Source organism: Xenopus tropicalis, chromosome 7 (assembly GCF_000004195.4).
Source record: "Xenopus tropicalis strain Nigerian chromosome 7, UCB_Xtro_10.0, whole genome shotgun sequence".
NCBI classification, from domain to species: Eukaryota; Metazoa; Chordata; class Amphibia; order Anura; family Pipidae; genus Xenopus; species Xenopus tropicalis.
The window spans coordinates 119,715,408-119,739,122 of record NC_030683.2 but is presented as its reverse complement, the minus strand read 5'-3'; the positions used below and the strand labels follow the sequence as shown (position 1 = coordinate 119,739,122).

The 23,715-nt window shown below is 39.1% G+C and overlaps 2 protein-coding genes across 2 annotated transcripts; both read left to right on the top strand.

Annotated features, from left to right (window-relative positions):
* Window positions 1-451: 451 nt before the first annotated feature.
* On the top strand, window positions 452-12,494 carry LOC105947966 (phospholipase A2 inhibitor subunit gamma B-like). Its single transcript, XM_018095806.2, has 5 exons — window positions 452-557; window positions 2,799-2,900; window positions 6,284-6,424; window positions 7,628-7,744; window positions 12,187-12,494. Exons 1-5 carry the CDS (start codon window positions 506-508, stop codon window positions 12,318-12,320), a joined length of 546 nt encoding a protein of 181 aa, XP_017951295.2. The 5' UTR covers window positions 452-505; the 3' UTR covers window positions 12,321-12,494.
* Window positions 12,495-17,379: 4,885 nt separating this feature from the next.
* Window positions 17,380-23,438, top strand: LOC116412381 (phospholipase A2 inhibitor and Ly6/PLAUR domain-containing protein-like). The gene is made up of 6 exons (XM_031906552.1): window positions 17,380-17,607; window positions 19,483-19,599; window positions 19,888-20,037; window positions 21,829-21,972; window positions 23,175-23,258; window positions 23,353-23,438. The coding sequence occupies exons 1-6, from the start codon at window positions 17,556-17,558 to the stop codon at window positions 23,436-23,438; spliced, it is 633 nt and encodes a 210-aa protein (XP_031762412.1). The 5' UTR covers window positions 17,380-17,555.
* Window positions 23,439-23,715: the final 277 nt, after the last annotated feature.

Genomic DNA, 23,715 nt, shown 5'->3' with positions numbered 1-23,715 from the left:
ATCGAACGAACGAACGCTTGCCGCCTTCGTGGATAAGTAAATGTGCCCCTTTGTGTTCTTACTGTTGTAAATAGGTTGTCCTTAAGTGTTGGTGCCACCTGCTGGCTGAACTGAATATTGTCCAGCTGTTTACATTACAAAATAAAATAAATTTGACCTACTTATACCCTAAGGGCCCTACATATATATATATATATAACCTTTGGTACATTCTTTTTGTAATTATATTTATTATACAATTTTATAATTTTTGTTGTAGTAACCCCTTCTATAGGCACCGTGAACACACATCTAAATCAAACAAAATGTTAATTTATATAAAACAAAAACTAGAGAGTAAGTGATGCAATCATATTGATCAAAAAATAATAACTTACAATGCCGCGCCTCTCCTATCAATTTCAAATGTAAACGAGCACGGCACAGGGAATATATAAAGCAGCTGCCAATCTCATTACTAGGAAATAACTCTCTCAGAACACACCCAGCCCAGTGCTGAGCCAGAATGGAACGGGCGCTCACTTTGTGCTGTGTTTTTGCCTTTCTCAGAGTGACAGGTGAGATTCTAATTTTCTACTTTAGTAGAGATATTTTCCTTTACAAGTTAAAATGGTTGGAAATGGCTAAAAACAATGACACTTTAGACTAACAGACTTGTTACTAAGAGCCCCAGAGATGAAATGAAGAGTTTTGCCAACCATGACTCTAGTGCAATGATCCCCAACCCTTTTATACCTGTGAGCCACATTCAAATGGAAAAGGTGTTGGGGAGCAACACAAGCATGGAAAATTTCCTGGGATAAGAGCTATAATTGGCTATATGGTAGCCCCTATGTGGTTTTAGGCAATCAACACTTGACTCCTAGCCAGAAATTCAAAAATAAGCACCTACTTTGAAGCCACTGAGAGCAACATCCAAGGGGTTGGGGAACAACATGTTGCTCACGAGCCACTGGTTGGGGATCCCTGCTCTAGTGTATATAATAAACCTCTAATATGTTCCTTTTTAAGAGCTGATATCATTTTATTATTTGTAAATTGGTTAAGACATAGAGAAGGGTTAATCTGGGCGCTGAGCCATACTTTATAAATTATAGATTTTTTTATTTAGTATAAAAACACCCATCCACAGCTTAGAATATTCACCCAGTCCCCAAAAAAACTTTACAGACCTTAAAGGAGAACTAAAGCCTAAAATAGAAAATCATTAGAAATGCTGTATTTTGTATACTGGACATAAACATAAACATTTTGAACTTACTGCACAAGCCCAGAGGTTGAGAAACCTAATTAAAATAATGATTTATGCTTTCAAAGTTGTCCACAGGGGGCTGCCATCTTGTTACTTTGTTAGACCATCTTCTATAAGATCTGGCTCCTGCACATGCTCAGTTTGCTCTGGGCTGCTGTTGGGAGGCGGAGCTCAGGGAACGTAGTAAATTATCAAAACAACAGCACAAAGCCAGTGGCTGCATAAATATGCAAAATAATCCCCCAATGAGAATCATAGCTGATGTGAGTAAATCCGGCTCCCTGTTCTCTGTTCCTGCAATTGGAGTTGGGAGCAATAAGCACAGTTTCCCAGCACTGAACAAGTCTGTCCCTTTATCCCCATGTCTGATTCCTGTGCCATAAAATGAGGGGAAAAATGACATAATTATCTCTATATGTAAGATAATATCAAAATGGCTGATATAGTGCTGGGAACCTAATTAGCATTCTCATTGGTCAATTCTCTTGTGTATATATTTTTTTCTTCAACCTCCCTAGAGAACTAGGTGGAACCTAAAAATTATCTCATTGGCACAGAGACACAGGTGCATCATGGGTACAGGTACATATAAACGAGTGCTGCCCTATTATACACATTTTATACAGGATATCAATAAAAACAAGCTTTAGCTTAGGATTTAGATATAACTTATTTACAAGAGACTCCCAAATATTCCCATATCTCCATCCCCCAAAATATCAGTTCAGAATGACAAATGACTTAATGTAATTTGGTCAGCTGAGCAGACTGGGGGTTCCATACACAGCCTGTTTATTATAGTGAGAGCACAAACTCTGAACTGAGTGTCAGTCACTTTGGGAAGGAACATAGTGTTTGTGCAGAGGTTCCCCTGTACATATCATGTTGTTCTGCCTATACACCTACTGGCACAGTTTGGCCTCTCCCCATGTGTAATGCACACAAACCCCCATGCAACTGCTTCATAAACACTTTGAGAGAAGTTTTTTGTCTGTTGTGTGGTTGTATATAAAAAAAAAAAAGCAAGCAAGCCCCAGTACTAAAGCTAGTAATACTCTGTACCTTAGCCATGGGGGAGAGTATAAGGTGCATATACAGTCACTGTATTACATACAGAAAAGCCTTTACATTGGGAAAGTTTATTCCCAGATGGGCTGTTTGATAATAGCAAAGTGACTGAAACTTTTGTCACAGCTTCTGCCTATGTTTGTGGAAAGAAAAGCCACATTAAGGTTTCAGCTAAAGGTTGGCTTGTATGCATGTTTAATAGTGACAAGACCAAGCAGGCAGGGGAAAGAAGAATATTGTGAGTCGGTCCCTAAGCTCAGGTCAGTGACATCAGCCAAGAGCAGACTGAGCATGTGCAGTAGTTGGGCAAGGCAAAAGATGGAGAGCTACTGTGGGCATCTCAGCATATTCTAGTTCACTTGACTCCCTATAGGTGCAGTCCTGAGGCCCTTGTTTAACCTGGAGGGAGTCAAAGGCTTCATTTTGTTCCAATCCCCTCTTCTGCAGGGTGGGCTCACTATCTTTTTTTCCTTTACAGCTTCTATTAAAGATGATATAGCTTGCTACGGAACTGAGCCTTATGAAAGTTATATAATGTGTTCTGAGGCAACAGTCTGCATGACGGTGTTTACTAAAGTTGGTATGTATTGAAGCCTATGAAAAAAACTGAAACTAATTTTGCAGAAAAGTTTTCTATTTTTTTTTTTTTTAACCTCAGATGGAATCTTGCCCATAAGTTTTCATATTAAAAATAATAAAATAACGATTTCTTATTGATTTAAATCTGGCCCATTGGGCAAGTTATAACCTAGTCTGTGCTATATAATACTTTCCCCCATATGTATTAAAAGTCACTATGTTTACCCAGGAGCAGTAACCCATAGCAACCCATCAGCAGGTACCATTTACTGGTCACCTGTTTAAAAGCAAACATTTTATTGGTTGCTTTGGGTTACTGCTCCTGGGCAAACTTAGTGACTTTTATTACATAACCCCATTAGTCCATTTATTAAGACTTCATACATAATAAGTAAAAAAAATATATCTACACTTAGGGGCACATTTACTTATCCACGAACGCTCTGACTGTTTGCTCGATCGGTCCAATTGTATTTTCCGCGACTTTTTTGTACCTTGCGCAACTTTTTCGCCGGTTGCATGACTTTTCCGCCGCTTGCACAACTTTTTCGTATTTTCGGATCGGTTTTGCCGCTGTTTACACTCATTCGGTACGAAAATTTCATACCTTTCGGATCGCCAATACGATATTATTGTGACTAATATGATTTTTTCGGAAGCATTTTCATGATATTTGCGATCTTCAGAAATTTTCGTTTCCGATCTGAATTTTTCCCATTCGGGATTCGAACTCGTGATTTGATAAATCTGCCCCTAAGTGATATTGGTCAACTTATGGTTGTAGGTACAACACAATAAAGTGCATATTCTATATTATGAACAAGTAACAGCTAAGCTATATGGTTAGAAAGGAGCAATAAACTGTGATGGAAGTTACTGTATATTTTTCTAGGGCTTGTTAGCCACTAACCTTGTTACAAAGTATGTTACCCAGTTTAGATGGGATACACACAACCTCTGATGAACAGAAGTCATTTATAGCCTGGAAGACAATGTACAAAGTGCAAAAAATGGCTGCAATTTGTGAGATCCACTAATGCCCCCCCATGAATACAGCACCGCTTGCGTTTAGCAGTTCCATATTCATGAGGGGCAAAGGGTAGGAGGCAAATAGGGATTCCTCTCCGGCCTAGGGTTGCCACCTGGGCAGGAAAGTGACACCACATGGGTGGGATCTTACGTTGCTAGGTCAAGGACTATGACATGGCAATCGTTGATTGGCCTATCACCGCATCAATTTCAGAGACATTGGGGAAACTGGCCAGGCAGGTTTGACTTGGACAGCTCTTCTGAAAACTGGGCTGTCCAGGTCAAAACCGGACAGGTGGAAACCCTAGTTTTACCTCCTAACATGTATGTCATTTAGATGTGAAAGTTAGGAGTGGTGGTGCTCTGTACCTTGTGCCGGATTCTTTATCTAGTGGAAGGTACAGAACACAACCAGACCCCCGACAGAAGGGCATGAGCACTAAAGTAAAGGGCACTTGGGGTCTTTATACATAATGGCTACCCTCTCCCACAAGAGCTAGATTTTTCCTACAGTATTTGAGGGAGATATTTTAAAATAAAGGCCTAAACGTCAACTGATGAAGATGGCATGAGGTTATTAACTGAGCGACTGAGCAACTCCAAGTTCTGTTCTCCCTATTATTGATACCTTCTCTTTTTCCTTTTTCTGGTTTTATTGTTATTTTTGTTCTTCTCTCTCAGTACTATATCAGGCAATAATATTGTAATAACGGCAGCAATAGGAGACACCATTGCTAAAGTTTAAATAAGTATAACAAATAAAGATTAAAACTAACTTAGACAGCTTTGCTAAAGCAGAATGACACAAAAATCGTTATTTTAGTTTATTTTGTATGGTTGTAAATAGTGATGGGCGAAATGTTTCGCCAGGCATGGATTCGCGGCACGTCCAAAAATTGTCGCCGTTGTCAAAAAGAAATAGAATCAAAAGAATAGCCGCGCGACAAAATAATAGCCGCGGGCGACAAAATAAAAGCTGTGCGACAAACTAATAGCCGCGGGCTACAAAATAATAGCTGCGGGCGACAAACTAATAGGCGCGGGTGACAAAATAATAGCCGCGGGCGACAAAATAATAACTGCGCGACAAAATAATAGCTGCGGGCGACAAACTAATAGCCACGGGTGACAAAATATTAGCCGCGGGTGACAAAATATTAGCCGCGGGTGACAAAATAATAGCTGCGCGACAAAATAATAGCTGCGCGACAAAATAATAGCTGCATGACAAACTAATAGTCGCGGGAGACAAACTAATAGCCGCGGGTGACAAAATAATAGCCGCGGGCGACAAAGTAATAGCTGCGGGCGACAAACTAATAGCCGCGGGCGACAATTTTTTTTGCCGCACAACATTTTCGCTGTTTCACGAATTTTCCGTTGTTTCGCAGATCTTTTGAAAGATTCGGGAATTTTTCGGCTAAGCGAAATGGAACAGATTCGCTCATCACTAGTTGTAAACAATCTAAATATGCCTGACTCACTATGACACATGAAGCGTCCAATGTGCCTACTGTAGAAAGTTCTCCGGCTTGCATATAAAACTGAAAATAAAGAATATACAAAAAAAAAATAAAGGCATAAGGCCTAGTGCACCATTGTGCAGAACCACTATCACATTCACCATACTTTGATGTAAAATCAAAGCGCAATACCGTAAGAAATGGAATTACTGGTATAATAGTGTATTAACACTATGGAGACACTGTACAGAGTAATTTTATGCTCTTTAAGCACAGTTTCCCAGCACTGAACAAGTCTGTCCCTTTATCCCCATGTCTGATTCCTGTGCCATATAATGACGGGAAAAATGCCATCATTATCTCTATATGTAAGGTACCAGGGAGATGCCTGACACAGTGCTGGGAATCAGCATTCCCATTGGTCACTTCTCCAGCATCTTTAAGTACATTGTAATTCAGTAGAATTCTCATTGGTGTATGGTTTTCCATGTGTAATTACATTTTTTATAAACTGCTACAGAAAACCAGGGGGTGCAGTTTTTATGGTTGGGTTTATAACCCTCTGTAAAGCCAAACCAAAACCCAGATCATTTCTTGTAATTAATAGTGATGAGCCAATATTTTCGCCAGGCATGGATTCTCAGCGAATTTCCACATTTCAACTTCAGCAAAATGTCACGACAAAAATTTGTGGTTGCGTCAAAAAAGATGCGTCATGACAAAATAGGTGTGTCTGCATTAAAAAAGTGCGTGGCCATGTAAAAAAAAAAAAAAAAAGACACGTGGCACCTGAGTTTCATGACTTTTCTGCCATTTTGCAAATTTTCCCAGGAAGCTCATCACTAGTAACTAATTGATTATGTTTAATACAAACATTTATGCTTTGTTGTAGGAAGCACCGTTAAAGTCACAGATAAAATTTGTGGAAAAAGGGAGCAATGTGACCAATCGTTCAGCCAACTTGTGCGGGGCAAAAAGGAAACAAACTTTACATCTTGCTGTGACTCAGACATGTGTGTACCTGAGGATAACGGTAAGTACTTTATTATGTTATATAATTTTATTTTGATGAGGTTTGATGAGTTCTCACTTTCTCTTATTAATTAATGTGCCCAGCCCCCTTGCCCTGTACCCCAATATATACTGGCAGCCACTTTAGTGGAAAGGCTGCAGCTTTGAATTACTAACATTGTGCAATACATTGCCATAACAGGGCTCATTCTACACCATACAACATTTTAAAATCACCAAATAGGTTTATGAATGTGTGTTTAAGGGCTCTGGCACACGGGGAGATTAGTCGCCCTCGACAAATCTCCCTGTTCGCGGGCCACTAATCTCCCCGAAATGCCATCCCACTGGCCAGAGCCCTAGCTTAAGTTGCATCTAACAACAATTAACTTGGCTTATAGTACAGGTATGGGATCCCTTATATGGAAACCCATTATCCAGAATGTTCTGAATTATGGAAAGGCCATCTCCCATAGACTCCATTATAAGCAAATAATTCTAATTTTTAAAAATGATTTCCTTTTTCTCTGTAATAATAAAACAGTACCTGTACTTGATCCCAACTAAGATATAATTACCCCTTATTGGGGGCAGAACAGCCCTATTAGGTTTATTTAATGGTTAAATGATTCCCTTTTCTCTGTAATAATAAAACAGTACCTGTACTTGATCCCAACTAAGATATAATTACCCCTTATTGGGGGCAGAACAGCCCTATTAGGTTTATTTAATGGTTAAATGATTCCCTTTTCTCTGTAATAATAAAACAGTACCTGTACTTGATCCCAACTAAGATATAATTACCCCTTATTGGGGGCAGAACAGTCCTATTGGGTTTATTTAATGGTTAAATGATTCCCTTTTCTCTGTAATAATAAAACAGTACCTGTACTTGATCCCAACTAAGATATAATTACCCCTTATTGGGGCAGAACAGCCCTATTGGGTTTATTTCATGGTTAAATGATTCCCTTTTCTCTGTAATAATAAAACAGTACCTGTACTTGATCCCAACTAAGATATAATTACCCCTTATTGGGGGCAGAACAGCCCTATTGGGTTTATTTAATGGTTAAATGATTCCCTTTTATATTCAGGACCCATCAGTGCAATATAACTATTCAATTCTCTGGCTCGGTCTAATAATTTTGTTGTGTAGTTTATTTCATGTTTAAATGATTCCCCTTATTGATTGATTTCATCCTGACTCCTTGATTCATTTCAGTTTACAGAAATGGAATAATGTGCCCATTCTGCACTAAGGAAGGATCCACAAACTGTACCACTGCTGATTACGAGTGCATGGGAACAGCAAACATGTGTTTTACCTACACTGTTCCAGGTTGTATAAATATAAAGTATTTGCTGTTTCTTTTTTGCTTTTACCATTTATACAAAGTTATGATTTGGCAGGAAATATGGAGAGGAAATGCAGAGAGTTTCTATAGGGGTTATGTAATAATAGGCACTATGTCTGTCCATAATCAGCAGCCTATAGCAACCAAAATAGGAAAAAATACACAATACAGAGCTTTGCTGAGATCTATATATTATTGTAACAGGCCTTCTTGACCCATAAACCATAACATAGTATGCAAACTTAGAGGTCAGGGTTTGGTTTTTCTAGAAATTTCAATCAACAATTATCAAAGGAAGTTGGTTCCATTTGGAGACATAAGTTTTAAAGAGTTAGCGCCATCCAGTGACAGGATTTACCTAGAGCAGTGATCCCCAACCAGTGGCTCAGGGGCAACATGTTGCTCCCCAACCCCTTGGGTGTTGCTCTCAGTGCCCCCAAACCAGGGAGTTATTTTTGAATTTGTGGTTAGGAGGAAAGTTTTGGTTGCATAAAAACCCAATATAATGCCAAACAGAGCCTTCTGTAGGCTGCCAGTCCACATAGGGGGCTATCAAATAGCCAATTATAGCTCTTATTGGCACCCCCAGGAACTTTTTTTATGCTTGTGTTGCTCCCCAATACTTTTGCATTTGAATGTGGCTCACAGGTAAAAAAGGTTGGGGATCCCTGACCTAGGGTGTCCCACAGATAGTCCATGTGTAGTTTCAGTGAGGCTGATGGCTCCTTAAGAGTCCAAAGGGCCTTAAAGTGAGGGGTGTTGGTCTCTGGGCCTCCCTTCATTTGAGAAAGTTAGTAAGGAGGTTTGAAATCTCCATGGGCTTCACCCTGAGTCCCCCAAAAACTATACAGTAACGCCCATAGAACATATTTCCTAAATCATCTATTCACTTTCTTCACTCCTTCCAGTTTGTCTGGAAACTTTTCTGGGTAGTGATGGGAGAGCATACAGGCCCATGACAATTATCCATATAAAACATGGTGTTTCCAATCACTGCGTAGGGTGTATGCTGAAAATCATATAGCTTCTCATTTGGCAGATTCAAGTTTTGCAAATTTTCTGATTTGATATACAGGTATGGGATCCCTTATCCGGAAACCCGTTATACAGAAAGCTCCGAATTACGGAAAGCCTGTCTCCCATAGACTCCATTATAATCAAATAATAATATAATCCTTTTTCTCTGTAATAATAAAACAGTACCTGTACTTGATCCCAACTAAGATATAATTACCCCTTATTGGGGCAGAACAGCCCTATTGGGTTTATTTTATGGTTAAATGATTCCCTTTTCTCTGTAATAATAAAACAGTACCTGTACTTGATCCCAACTAAGATATAATTACCCCTTATTGGGGGCAGAACAGCCCTATTGGGTTTATTTCATGGTTAAATGATTCCCTTTTCTCTGTAATAATAAAACAGTACCTGTACTTGATCCCAACTAAGATATAATTACCCCTTATTGGGGGCAGAACAGTCCTATTGGGTTTATTTAATGGTTAAATGATTCCCTTTTCTCTGTAATAATAAAATAGTACCTGTACTTGATCCCAACTAAGATATAATTACCCCTTATTGGGGCAGAACAGCCCTATTGGGTTTATTTAATGGTTAAATGATTCCCTTTTCTCTGTAATAATAAAACAGTACCTGTACTTGATCCCAACTAAGATATAATTACCCCTTATTGGGGCAGAACAGCCCTATTGGGTTTATTTCATGGTTAAATGATTCCCTTTTCTCTGTAATAATAAAACAGTACCTGTACTTGATCCCAACTAAGATATAATTACCCCTTATTGGGGCAGAACAGCCCTATTGGGTTTATTTAATGGTTAAATGATTCCCTTTTCTCTGTAATAATAAAACAGTACCTGTACTTGATCCCAACTAAGGTATAAATAATTCTCATTGGATGCAAAATAATCCTATTGGGTTTAAATAATGTTTTATTCATTTTTTATTAGACTTAAGGTATGGAGATCCAAATTACGGAAAGACCCCTTATTCAGAATACCCTTGGTCCCGAGCATTCTGGATAACGGGTCCTATACCTGTATTGTAATGGAGTTTTCACTTAACTGGCGCACAGGTAGACTCTAGAGTGAGGCAATTAGGAGCAACATTTAGGGGCAGATTTATGAAAAACTGAGTTGGCACTTTTTCTCGATTTGATAAAAAACCACAAAGGTGAAAATACGTGCAAATGTTTTCTGAACCCTCAAATAGGCTGGATTTATTAAAGAAAAAAGTGAAATATTGCTGGAAAAAGCTGGAGAGGCTCTGCAGAAGTCAAAGGGAATTGTCTGTGCTGAATCAGGGAAGGGGCCTCCACTAAACTTCACATTTAGGCAGGTTGCATTCTTCTGGTATCAGCAAACGAAACCAATTGGCTATACTGCCAGAGAACCCATTTCTACCTCTTTAAAGTAGACGGCCATAGCTCTTTCTACCACTGTCCAGGCCTGAACTGCGATACAAAATAGCCTCTGATATTTCAAGGACACAGAGGCCGAAACTGTCCCCCCCCAAGTCCACTAAATAGTGACTGTCTATGGCATCTTACAGCAGAATCCACAGATTGCCAGTCTGGGCCTGCCATTGTTGCCAACACATGGTGATGATGTTAGACTTTTGAGCTTATGTTGCTTCCAGAGACAGTTTTAGACTATAGCTCTAGCTCTACCAGCTTCTAGAGTCAGAACTATGTACATTCACAACATGCTGCTACCCTATACTGGTAAATCATTTGTGTTTGATTAAGAAGCACTGCCATGGTTTATATAAATAAGCTGCAGTGTAGCCATGGGGGCAGCCATTCAGACTGAACAGGGCAAAAAAGGCACATCAGTAGTGATAAGCACATTTTTTTTGCCAGACATGGATTCCGCATTTCGCCATTGGCAAGTTTTTTTTTCGAGAAACAATCACAGTCAGAATTAGTGATGATCGAATCTGTTCCGTTTCGTTTCGCCGGAAAAATCACGAATCTTTCAAAAGATCTGCTAAATGGCGAAAAATTTGCGAAACGGCGAAAATGTCGTGTGTCAAAAAAAAATTTGTCGCGGCTATTATTTTGTCGCGCGCCTATTGTTTCGTCGCCCGGCTATTGTTTCGTCGCCCGCGGCTATTATTTTGTCTCATGGCTATTGTTTCATCGCCCACGGCTATTATTTTGTCTCACGGCTATTGTTTCGTCGCCCGCTGCTATTATTTAGTCGCCTGCGGCTATTATTTTGTCGCGCGGCTATTGTTTCGTCGCCCGCTGCTATTATTTTGTCACGCTGCTATTATTTTGTCGCGCGGCTATTATTTTGTCGCTCGCGAATATTCTTTTTTGATGCCAGCGACAATTTTTGGACGTGCGCCAAATTTTTTCGTGGCGAAATTTTTCATCCGTTTCGCGAAACAATCCGCCAATGGCGAAACGCGGAAATTCACCGCGAATCCATGCCTGGCGAAACTTTTCGCCCATCACTAGTCAGAATAAATTAGCTGAAAAAAAAAACCGCAAGAAAAACACTGCAACAAAACACCCATTCACTTCAATGCATTTGGAGTGAGAAGAAAAAAGTTGCGTGGTAGCCATGAAAAACCGCCTGTTGACTTCAATTCATTTCGCAAGTTTTTTTCAGCAGTTCCATGAAACTTTCAGCGAATTTCCGTGTTTCGTCATTGGCGGATTTTTTTGTGAAACGGGTGCAAAAAATTGCCGAACGACGAAAAAAAGTTGAACACGTCGAAAAAAAATGACGCAAGACAAAAAAGACTGGTGCACAAATTATTTTTTTACACGCCTCATTTTCTCGAATTTTTCTGCGAAGTGAAATGGGACAGATTCGCTCATCACTAATCAATTCATATCAGAAAACAGAAACTGTATTAAATACATTGGGTTTCATTATTAAACAGGAAGATAAACAAGGTTCAAATGCTATTCATGGCTACAGCAGTATAGTATTGTAAGTAGCGATGAGCGAATCTGTCCCATTTCACTTTGCTGAAAAATTTGCGAATCTTTCAAAAAATTTGTGAAAATTTGTCCCAAAAAAAAATTCTTTAGACAATTCTTTAGACACACAAGACAATTCTTTTTGACGCAGGTGACAATTTTTTTTGAGGTGGACGGACATTTTTGGATGTGAGGCGACTTTTTCCGCTGCATATTTTATCGCCCGTTTCGTGAAAAAAGCCGCCAAAGGCGAAATGCGGACATTGGACACTGATTAATGGTTAATTTTTCCGCCCATCACTTATTGTAAGCATGTTTCATATAAAATCGGACAGCTGACAATTTTTAATGTTGCTGGCACTTTAAAGCTTTAGAAACCGTGGAAACCTCTACATTTCCCTTGCTAACAGTCTTTGAAACGTTTTTTTTTCCCTTTATCCAGGTTTACTAAAATGAATTTCTTTCTTGCAGGACCAAAAGGGAGAATTATTCGTGGGTGTGGGTCAAAAGAACTTTGTGGGGACCCCAGGGATTCATTTGTAACATTTGACGATGACGGTGGGAAAATACAATGCACCAAAAAGTCTCCTGAGCCCAGTCGCTAAGGTTCTGGAAGTGAAAGTACAGGAGCAATGGTAGAGCCAGCGATGCAAGCTTTGGCAATATAAGGAGTACACGTTGGGGAAAAGGAGTCTGTTGGTGGTGGTATAGGATCCGTTATCTGGAAACCCCTTATCCAGAATGTTTTGAACTACAGGAAGGTCATATTGTAATTAAATAATTCTAATTTTTAGAATTTTTTTGCCCATTTCTCTGTAATAATAAAACAGTACCTGTACTTGATCCCAACTAAGATATAATTACCCCTTATTGGGGGCAGAACAGCCCTATTGGGTTTATTTAATGGTTAAATGATTCCCTTTTCTCTGTAATAATAAAACAGTACCTGTACTTGATACCAACTAAGATATAATTACCCCTTATTGGGGCAGAACAGCCCTATTGGGTTTATTTAATGGTTAAATGATTCCCTTTTCTGTGTAATAATAAAACAGTACCTGTACTTGATCCCAACTAAGATATAATTACCCCTTATTGGGGGCAGAACAGCCCTATTGGGTTTATTTCATGGTTAAATGATTCCCTTTTCTCTGTAATAATAAAACAGTACCTGTACTTGATCCCAACTAAGATATAATTACCCCTTATTGGGGGCAGAACAGTCCTATTGGGTTTATTTCATGGTTAAATGATTCCCTTTTCTCTGTAATAATAAAACAGTACCTGTACTTGATCCCAACTAAGATATAATTACCCCTTATTGGGGGCAGAACAGCCCTATTGGGTTTATTTCATGGTTAAATGATTCCCTTTTCTCTGTAATAATAAAACAGTACCTGTACTTGATCCCAACTAAGATATAATTACCCCTTATTGGGGGCAGAACAGCCCTATTGGGTTTATTTCATGGTTAAATGATTCCCTTTTTCTCTGTAATAATAAAACAGTACCTTGTACTTGATACCAACTAAGATATAATTACCCCTTATTGGGGGCAGAACAGCCCTATTGGGTTTATTTCATGGTTAAATGATTCCCTTTTCTCTATAATAATAAAACAGTACCTGTACTTGATCCCAACTAAGATATAATTACCCCTTATTGGGGCAGAACAGCCCTATTGGGTTTATTTCATGGTTAAATGATTCCCTTTTCACTGTAATAACAAAACAAAAAAATCATGAAAAATAAAAACCCAATTAAACATAATTAAGTTTTTGTGTTTTTCTTGGCAACCGGAATATTGATGAGAAAAAAAAAAGAAAAGTTTTACCTGGTTTACATGTTCACATACAGATGCAGCCAGCAAGTTTTCATATTTTCACATTTGTCTCACCGTGTCCAGGCACCATTTTTTGAGTGTTAAATCTGCCTCTAGATGGTGCTAGAGTGCAAAGACTTGGCAGAAAAAGACAAAAGAAAAGACCATAGATCGTCCACCACCTGGTGGCGAATTTTGGTATTTTTCCCCCCTGTGTTAACTAAAAGAGACATAACACGACAGGGTAAAGGGAATTGGCTGCATCTGAACAAACACAGTGCTTGTACCCTCAGTTCAGTATCAAGTAGTGATGAGCGAATCTGTTCCGTTTCGCTTCGCCGAAAAATTCGCGAATCTTTAAAAAGATCCGCGAAATGGCGAAAAATTCGCGAAACGGCGAAAATGTTGTGCGACAAAAAAAATTTGTCGCCCGCGGCTATTATTTTGTCGCGCGGCTATTGTTTCGTCGCCCGCAGCTATTATTTTGTCGCGCGGCTATTGTTTCGTCGCCCGCGGCTATTATTTTGTCGCGCGGCTATTGTTTCGTCGCCCGCGGCTATTATTTCGTTGCGCGGCTATTGTTTCGTCGCACGCAGCTATTATTTCGTTGCGCGGCTATTGTTTCGTCGCCCGCGGCTATTATTTCGTCGCGCGGCTATTCTTTTGACGCGGGGCTATTCTTTTGACGCCCGTGACAATTCTTTTTTGACGCCTCCGACAATTTTTGGACGTGCGGCGAATTATTTCGCGGAAAATTTTTTCATCCGCTTCGCGAGACAATCCCCCAATGGCGAAACGCGGAAATTCGCCGCGAATCCATGCCTGGCGAAACATTTTGCCCATCACTAGTATCAAGTAATGTACTCTATTGACTCACCAAAAGGAGACTGAGAGTTGCAGTTGCAGTTAATATGAAAAAAACTGACTTGTATACAGGCACTGCCTCACTGCAGGGAAGGGAAGGGGGTAAGGGAGTTACAACTATATACAATACTACAATAATATATAATATACAATCAGAGCTCCCCCCCTCTTTTCTGCCTGCAGTTATACAGTGTCTCTATACAAGGCCCCTTATCTCCACTTGGTACAACTACAACTCCCAGTCTCTTACTGAATGGCCTAAGCTATACACTTATCTTTAGTTTGCCATTTACTCTATTATTCTCTCAGCATACACCTTGGTGTTGATTCTAACACTTTGTTTTTAACCTTTATTATGATTAAAAGTTAAGTTTTATTGCCATGGAAATCCCACTGTTGGAGTCATGGTGCAATTAAACTGAGTTCTGTTTTGGAGCCCTTGCTTTCTGCTGTAGTAGCATTTATAAAACACTTCACAAATAAATCTATATTTAAAAATTCTATGTACAATAAAATAGTAATATTTGATCTATATTACATATATAACATGTTTAATATAGAGCATATATTACTTTTTTATTTTATAACACATGCTCTGGTTTGGTATGTTTGGATGGACAGAAGAAGCTATGGTGTTCTGCTCTGCCTGAAAATTGCACCCTACCATAATATTTTCAGCCCCGCTGCACTGCTCTGCTCAACCAAACTTTATTCAGCTGTTGCTGGACTACAAATCCCAGAATAATGTAACATATAATGAAGGGTGAGGCATGCTGGGAGCTGTAGTCCAGCAACATGAAGGTTGTATTCTTAAAGCAATATTGCCCAATAAAACTTTCCCCCAAATCCCCATTAAAATGCAAGAAATCCCCCAATGAGAATCCCAGCTGATGTGAGTAAATCCGGTTCCCTGTTCTCTGTTCCTGCAATTGGAGTTGGGAGCAATAAGCACAGTTTCCCAGCACTGAACAAGTCTGTCCCTTTATCCCCATGTCTGATTCCTGTGCCATATAATGACGGGAAAAATGCCATCATTATCTCTATATGTAAGATAACAGGGAGATGCCTGACACAGTGCTGGGAATCAGCATTCTCATTGGTCAATTATTTTGCATTTATAATGACATTTTGATCAAAAGAATTCTCAGTGGTGAGTTTTCTTGCATCTATAATTACGCTTTTTGGCAACTTTTATGGCAAAACTAGAGGGCGCAGTGGGACAGGGTTATGATTGCATGAAGCATGGTCTTCATTAAAAAGAAAATCTAGTCTGCTCCATTAAGATTAAGAGCATACGTAAACTAACAACATTCATTAAGTTTGTTTACAGAAGTAAACACATGTGTATCTGACCCACGCCCTTTGACGAATGTGAGCATAGTCCAAGTACTAAGTGATTTTATGGCCTTGTTCCATAAATAACTGATACGTAACACTACGTTGCTTATCCTATGCCTGGAGAGATTGGAAACAATAAACCTTAACTCCCTTACAAAGGTAATAAATGGCTTAAAGGGCAAGTATGCCTGGGAATGATTTTTATTATTCCTATGAGAGAAAAAAGCATTCACCTTGAATGAATACATGCATTATCCAGGATAACTGTTAATGGATCTAGTAAATGAATGGTCCATTCATAGTCCATTAGGTTCAATCTCATACATCCCATAATCCTCTTTGCTACTCCTCAGGAACTCATGAGTGAAAGCTCCGAAGACCTTAGTATTTCTGTAGGTGTAACATAATAACCATTAATAATCCTTAGATCAATTCATTAATATCTTTATAAGGATGGTATAAACCCTAGAACATGGCCAATCTCCTAACCCTAAGTCAAGAGGGTCAAATAAGACACAATTTACCAACCAATGAAGACCAAATAGGAACTCCAAAGCTACTAATATATATATATATATTTAATTAACAGATTAGCAATATTTTTTAAAAAATATGTCTCCTACAGGCTGCTGTCATAAATAAAGTGAATAATGTACCCTTTATTGTCAATTATATAGTGAATAAAGTACCCCCTATTGTAACATATAGGGATATTATAAGTCCCCGAGGGGTTCCTTATAATATATAGTGAATAAAGTACCCCTATTGTAACATATAGGGATATTATAAGTCACAGAGGAGTTCCTTATAATATATAGTGAATAAAGTGCCCCCTATTGTAACATATAGGGATATTATAAGTCACAGAGGAGTTCCTTATAATATATAGTGAATAAAGTACCCCCTATTGTAACATATAGGGATATTATAAGTCCCCGAGGAGTTCCTTATAATATATAGTGAATAAAGTGCCCCCTATTGTAACATATAGGGATATTATAAGTCCCCGAGGGGTTCCTTATATAGTGAATAAAGTGCCCCCTATTGTAACATATAGGGATATTATAAGTCCCCGAGGGGTTCCTTATATAGTGAATAAAGTACCCCCTATTGTAACATATAGGGATATTATAAGTCACAGAGGAGTTCCTTATAATATATAGTGAATAAAGTTTATTATAATACACAAGTTTCAGTGAGTCATGTGACAGAAATGACAAAACTAAGCACCGATTATAACTGATGACATCACTAAGCATTGATAATAAATATATCATTGTATGGCTATTCATGGCTCTTGTGTATTATATTTATATATATATATATATATATGTATTATATATAATTTTATATTTATATATAATACAGTTATATACCAGCATTGACAATTCCATCTTTTTAATTTATATGTGCCAATATAAAACATTTTCATAATTCTCATGCTGCATATAATGTTTTATTTACCATCAACAAGCTAGAATCTTACTAAGTTGCGATTTCATAAGGCTTTAATGTTTCCTCTCCGACATGTTGTAAAATAAACAGTTATCATCGGTTGCTATAACAATGGAGTTAAAGAGAAAAAGCGTAATCTTCGTAATGACTTTGCTTGTCTGTTATACTCTGCCCTGTGAGATGTCACCATCATAAAATACTCGTCTGAACTACACGCCTTACAGTCGGTATTGCTCTGTGTTTAGCCCATTCCTCCCATACAACTCAACCCTCCCAGACGTCTAAAATCAGACACTACTTTGCCTTCGTTTAGCTTCACAAGATCCATTTGAGGTTGAAGCGCCGGTGCATCTGTATCACCATGCCTTGTAGTCTCCAATATCTTTGTGTGCTGTCGCTCTTCGTAGTATCAGGTAATTCCTTCCTTTATTATTATTATTAACATTTATTTATAAAGCGCCAACATATTCCGCAGCGCTGTACAATAAGTGGGTTCCATACATTGGGCATACAGAGTAACATATAAAGCAATCAGTAACCGATACAAGAGGTGAAGAGAGCCCTGCCCAAAAGAGCTTACAATCTATTCCTTTTATTTCTTATTTGAATACAATGTACACATCTGTAGTAACTGATGACGGATAAATCTGACTCCGAGTACTCCATGGAAATCCATTCGGACGGGGACTGCAAAAAGTTTAGACCAGAATTAAAGTGGTAAATTTTAATGTAACCTGGGGCTGTGGGAGCAGAGGGACCCTACTTCACAAAGCTCAGTTGAGATAAACATATTATTATTATTTATATAGTGCCATCAATATACGCAGTGCTTTACAGAATAGGGGGGTACAAAAGACAGAACAGTTAACATGTACATATAAACAATTCACAAAATGGTTTGCAGTTACACTGGATGAGGATCGGAGACACTTAGACACTAGGGGGAGGGCCCTGCTCGCAAGAGCTAACATTCTAAAAGGGAGGGCTGAGACATAAGGTCAGGGTAACTAGCATGGCATATGTAATGCTATCAGTATCTCTATCAGACATCTCTCAAACAACCTTTCTACTCTTGATAGAATTGGATTGCCTGCCTGACTAGTGACGAGCGAATCTGTCCCATTTCGTTTCACCAATAAATTCACGAATCTTTCAAAAGATTCGCAAAACAGTGAAATATTTGCGAAATGGGGAAAATGTCACGCGGAAAAAAATTCTATTCTATACTATTCTTGCGACAATTTGGACGTGCGACTATTTTTTTTTACGCCTGCGACTATTCTTGCAACAATTTGGACGTGCGACTATTCTTTTGACGTGTGGCGAATTTTTCTGCACTGAATTTTCTTTCAAAAGATTTGCAAAATGGGGAAAATGTTGCGCGGAAAAAAATTGTCACCTGTGACTATTCTTTTGACGTGCGACTATTCTTTTGACACCCGCGACTATTCTTCCGACAGTTTCTGGACGGGTGGCGAATTTTTCTGCGGTGAATTTTTTAATCCGTTTCGTGAAACATCCGCCAATAGCAAAACGCGGAAATTCATTGAGAATCCATGCCTGCAGAAACATTTCGCCCATCACTATGCCTGACCCCTTTTACTGGCAGTAGAACCTTTCTTGATAAGCCAAATGGCTATGCTGTTATTTATAAGTCATCTAGGGGTAGCATAAATACAAGATATGGTTAAGAAAATACCAAAGTGCCCATTAATGTCCACAAGCCCATTTACAGTCCTTCCAATCTCCACCCAGTCACTTGAGCATAAACACAACTTTCATCAAAATGGGCTTGTTGTGCTTCCGTATAGTTGCACTTGGTGCCACTTAGTCCGTCCCGCCTTCTCTTCCAAATCCTGTGCTGCTGAGTTTATTGTCACCGGGGAATCCTGAAGCTACTGCCACCCCCTGACCAGTCAATAGTTCCAGGGTCCCTTTTGCACCCAGTGTGAATAGGTACAGCACACTTGCACCAAAGGAATTGGACACAGATGTCATTCACACTGGAAATGATCACAGTTGGACTGATTTGCAACTAAATGTGTGCAACTAAATTGTCTGTGGTCATTTTTCCGGTAATTGTGGTAGGCGCAGTGCAATTGGGTCAAGAGAACTGCCCATTTTTGACTGCAATGACACTCTAGGAAATGCTGCATTGTAGGGAAAAACATGGCAAACGCGCTCAAAACTGCACTCTGCTCACCTACATGAGGCCTCCGATATATATGTTCTTCTTACCCCTTATCTTTTGACTTCAGAATTCAAATAATTTTTGTATTGTCTCCTAGGGAATTGTTTATCTTGCATGCAGTGTACTAGTTACAGTGATACCCCCTGTAATGGAACGTCAAAGTCCTGCTCATCTACCAGCGATGTATGTGGCACCACAAGGATCCAAACTTTCGGTAACGCTAATGTTTCTGGGTAACATAATAAAAGGGGCTCAGACACCCATAGCAACCAATCAGTATTTTGCAAGTTGGTTTAATACTGTAAATTTCAGAAGCTCTACCAATTATATGATATGTGTCATTTTTATATGCTGGTATAGCTCCCCAGCCAGCATACTATACCAGAATTCCCCAGATAGACCCAGAATTTCTTCATATGGAACGTTGCATCCTACATAATGTATTTTCTGTGTTACTACTTAACTATTATGGATTTTATATATATTTTTATTTCCCCGTCAGGTCAATCATGGGACAGCTTCTACTATATTAGAGCCTGTGTCCCTCCCACTGAGTGTGATAGAAATGGAACTACAGCAGGTCTTTATGTGAACACTTCCATCAGTACAACTTGTTGTTACTCTGACGACTGCACAGCATCAACTCCGACTAGTGAGTACTTCAACAGCTGCCATTTCTTGGGACTGCTATCCTGACTGATAGTGAAGTCAAGTAGCGCCCATGTTATACACTATAAAGGATCATTTCTTGGGGCCTACTATAGTTCTAGCTCTACTATGGCTCGATTGTGTTACTCAAAATCATCCATACTTTGTCAGCAGGATAAGTTATTTCCACTCTAGAAGTGGTGGTAGATATTCAAGTACAGAGACAACTCCAGTTTTAGTCCATGTATAGTTTAATAGTTGATTTTGGTTGATAAAAGACACAAGTTTATCAAGTTCAACCCCTCCAAATGAAGAACCATGTATTTGTACAGAGAAATCATGTCCCCTCGCAAGCTCCTATTCTCCAGAGAAAAGATCCCCAACCATGGCAGTCTTTCCTCGTAGTCCATTCCTCCATTCCTTATACCAGTTTAGTTGTGTGAATATGCGCTCTCTCCAGATTATTAATGTCCTATAAAAGGTATGGGGCTCAAAACTGCACAGAAAAAATTATGCTTTCATTTCTTAAGTTAATGTCCTTTATATACAGACTTATTTGGTTTAGTTGCCATTGAATGGCTCTGTCTAGGATTGCATAGTTTGTTATCCACAAAAATCCCCAAATCCTTCTCAATTAAGGATACACCCACGCACTGCTACTCGGTGTATAATTTGCATTTATATAATTTGTACCAAAGTTCATAACCTTGCACTGATCACCATTGAACCTTATTTTCCAGTTTGCTGCTCAGTTTTGTCAAATCACTCTGCAAAGTGGCAGCATCCTGCATGGAACTTATAGTTTTGCACAATTTAGGGGCACATTTACTAATCCACGAACGTCCGAAAAGCGTCCGAATGCGTTTTTTTCGTAATGGTATTTTGCGACTTTTTCATCGCCGCCACGACTTTCACTCAATACGAAGTCGTAATGGCTATGAAAAAGTCGCGACAATTCACGAAAGTCGTAATGGCTATGAAAAAGTCGCGACAATTCACGAAAGTCGTAACGGCTACGAAAAAGTCGCGAAAATTCACGAAAAAGTCGCGACAATTCACGAAAAAGTCGCGACAATTCACGAAAAAGTCGCGACAATTCACGAAAAAGTCGCGACAATTCACGAAAAAGTCGCGATGGTGACGAAAAAATCGGAAAAAATACTAAAAAGTCGCAAAATGTTTGTTTCCAATCCGATTTTTTCCCATTTGGGATTGGGATTTGTGGATTAGTAAATCAGCCCCTTAGTGTTGTCAGCAACAATAGAAACAGTACTGTCTATGCCCACCTCCAGGTCATTAATAAACAAGTTAAAAAGCAAAGGACCAAGGACTGACCCCTGCGGTACCCACTAACCACACTGGTCCAATTAGAAAATGTTCCATTTACCCCACTCTGTGTACTGTATCTTTCAAGGAGACATGAGGGAACTGACCTAGTCATCTCAGGCCTCCTGCTGAACAGCCACAAGCCTATTATACACATTTCGCATTTGTTAATTATCTAAAACATTGTTATTGTTCTTTGTTTTCATTCAGGAACCTTGGTAAAGTAAATGAAGAACATAAGTATTATCAGTTCCTATAACTGGGAGTCCAACAGATGAAAAATCTATTTGTTTTTACTTTTGTGGGGATAAAGATATCTGGATAGGGGTGTAAGCCTTGCAAATAATATTGCACTCTGATTACACAAACATTTCCAATTGATGCATCATAATATTTGGAAACATATACTATAAGTCTGAACTCCATTATTCCCTGCTATATAATAAAGTATATTCCTGTTCCTATTCAGTGCCAGCAGAAAACAACACTGAAAATGGACTTATCTGCCAAACATACCTTGAAAAAGACCTGGAGCCTTGTGAAGTCAAGACCACAACCAATTGCACAGGAGACCAGAATCTTTGCATCCGATATTATTCAAGTCTAACTCTAGGTAAGGGCAAGTACCTGTAGATTTACACATTAAAGAGACATATTCCCAATCAGTGTTGGGCCTAAGTTTGTAGGCAAGCCCCTTCTCCAATTGCCTCCACACCTACACACCCCGCCTCCCTCTAGTTTTCTCAGCACCCCCCTATTAAATCAGGCATCAACCCAAGACTGATGGAGGGGCTGAAACTAGGGGAAGGCAAAAGGGGTACTTTCCCTGTGCCCCCTCATCACTGCACCCCAGGCACGTGCCTCTTCTGCCTAACCCTAGTTCCAGCCCTGTTCCCAGTTTAACACAGTAGGAGACATTTACTACCGATTTCCATGTTTTTTAGCCAAAATACAGAATTTTTTCCTCTTAATTCCAGTAGCATTGTTGTAATCAGGTCGTGCAATTGCGTCTGTCACTTCTAAATCTAATGATGCCCCATCCACAACCAAGAATGGACCAAGAAGGTAAAATATTAATTTTGGGTAACCAACTCCAATTTGAACTGATGGGCAGTCAAGTCTGGTTTCAAAGATATCTGGAACCTTTCCAGCAATGACATTTTACAAGGGTTTTAAGATTTCTGTGCTGTTTTCATTGCATAGTTTGTCTAATTGCACAGAAACAATGAATAAATATTAAGGTATTAGTTGGAATTTAAAGAAATTCATTGGAATGACCGCTAAATTAAATTACTGAAAAGTAATACTACTACTACTACTACTACTACTACTACTAATAATAATAATAATAATAATAATTACATAAATAATAATTTCAATAATAAATTAATAAGCAAACAAATGTCGATTTCAACCTAGTGACCAATAAATGCTTCCTTCTGATTGGAAGATATAGCTAATTTGATCTGGAGGAAACTTGCCAAACTTTGTACCTTTTTATTCATTGGAATTATTATTATCCATTGCCCTAGGGCTGGCAGTTTTCTATATGATCATAGGACTGAGAGGTAAGAAGTAAGGACCAGGAAGTCTTCTGCAACTTAGGCTTTCCCCTTGCCATTATCCTCTAACCTTGGTTGATATCTTTGGACAACTCATTCATTTACCTACTGTCAGTGGATGATATTGGGCGAATGGAGGAACTGATTGCATACTATTCATGGCTTTGAGTGTTGCAATATTTTTGGGTTTATTATGACAAAACATACAGCAATGGTGGCTCTATACTATTCTGCATTTTTCCCTCTCCTGCAGGATCAGCTGAATCTACTGTATTGTTCGGTGGATGTGCCTCCGAGACCCTGTGCAATTCCACTAGAGACTACATATCTACCCCGGGTTTCAGCCTGCTAATAATAAAGTCCTGTAACAGCAACGCCAACACCCTTTATCAAAGTGCAATTTTTGTTTCTTTATTTTTTCTGCTGCACAGCATTTTTCCCTATTCAGATGCACAATTATGATATGAATGGATATGAATTCCAGCCCTCAATGGACATAATGGACCTACATCAGTGATCCCCAACCAGTGGCTCAGGGGCAACATGTTGCTCCCCAACCCCTTGGATGTTGCTCTCAGTGCCCCCAAACCAGGGAGTTATTTTTGAATTCCTGACTTGGGGGCAAGTTTTGGTTAAATAAAAACAAGATTTCCTACCAAATAAAGCCCCTGTAAGCTGATAGGGTGCATAGAGGCCCCTAATAGCCAATCACAGCCCTTATTTGGCTCCTCCATGAACTTTTATGGTGCTTGTGTTGCTCTCTGAATCTTTTTACATTTGACTGTAGCTCATGA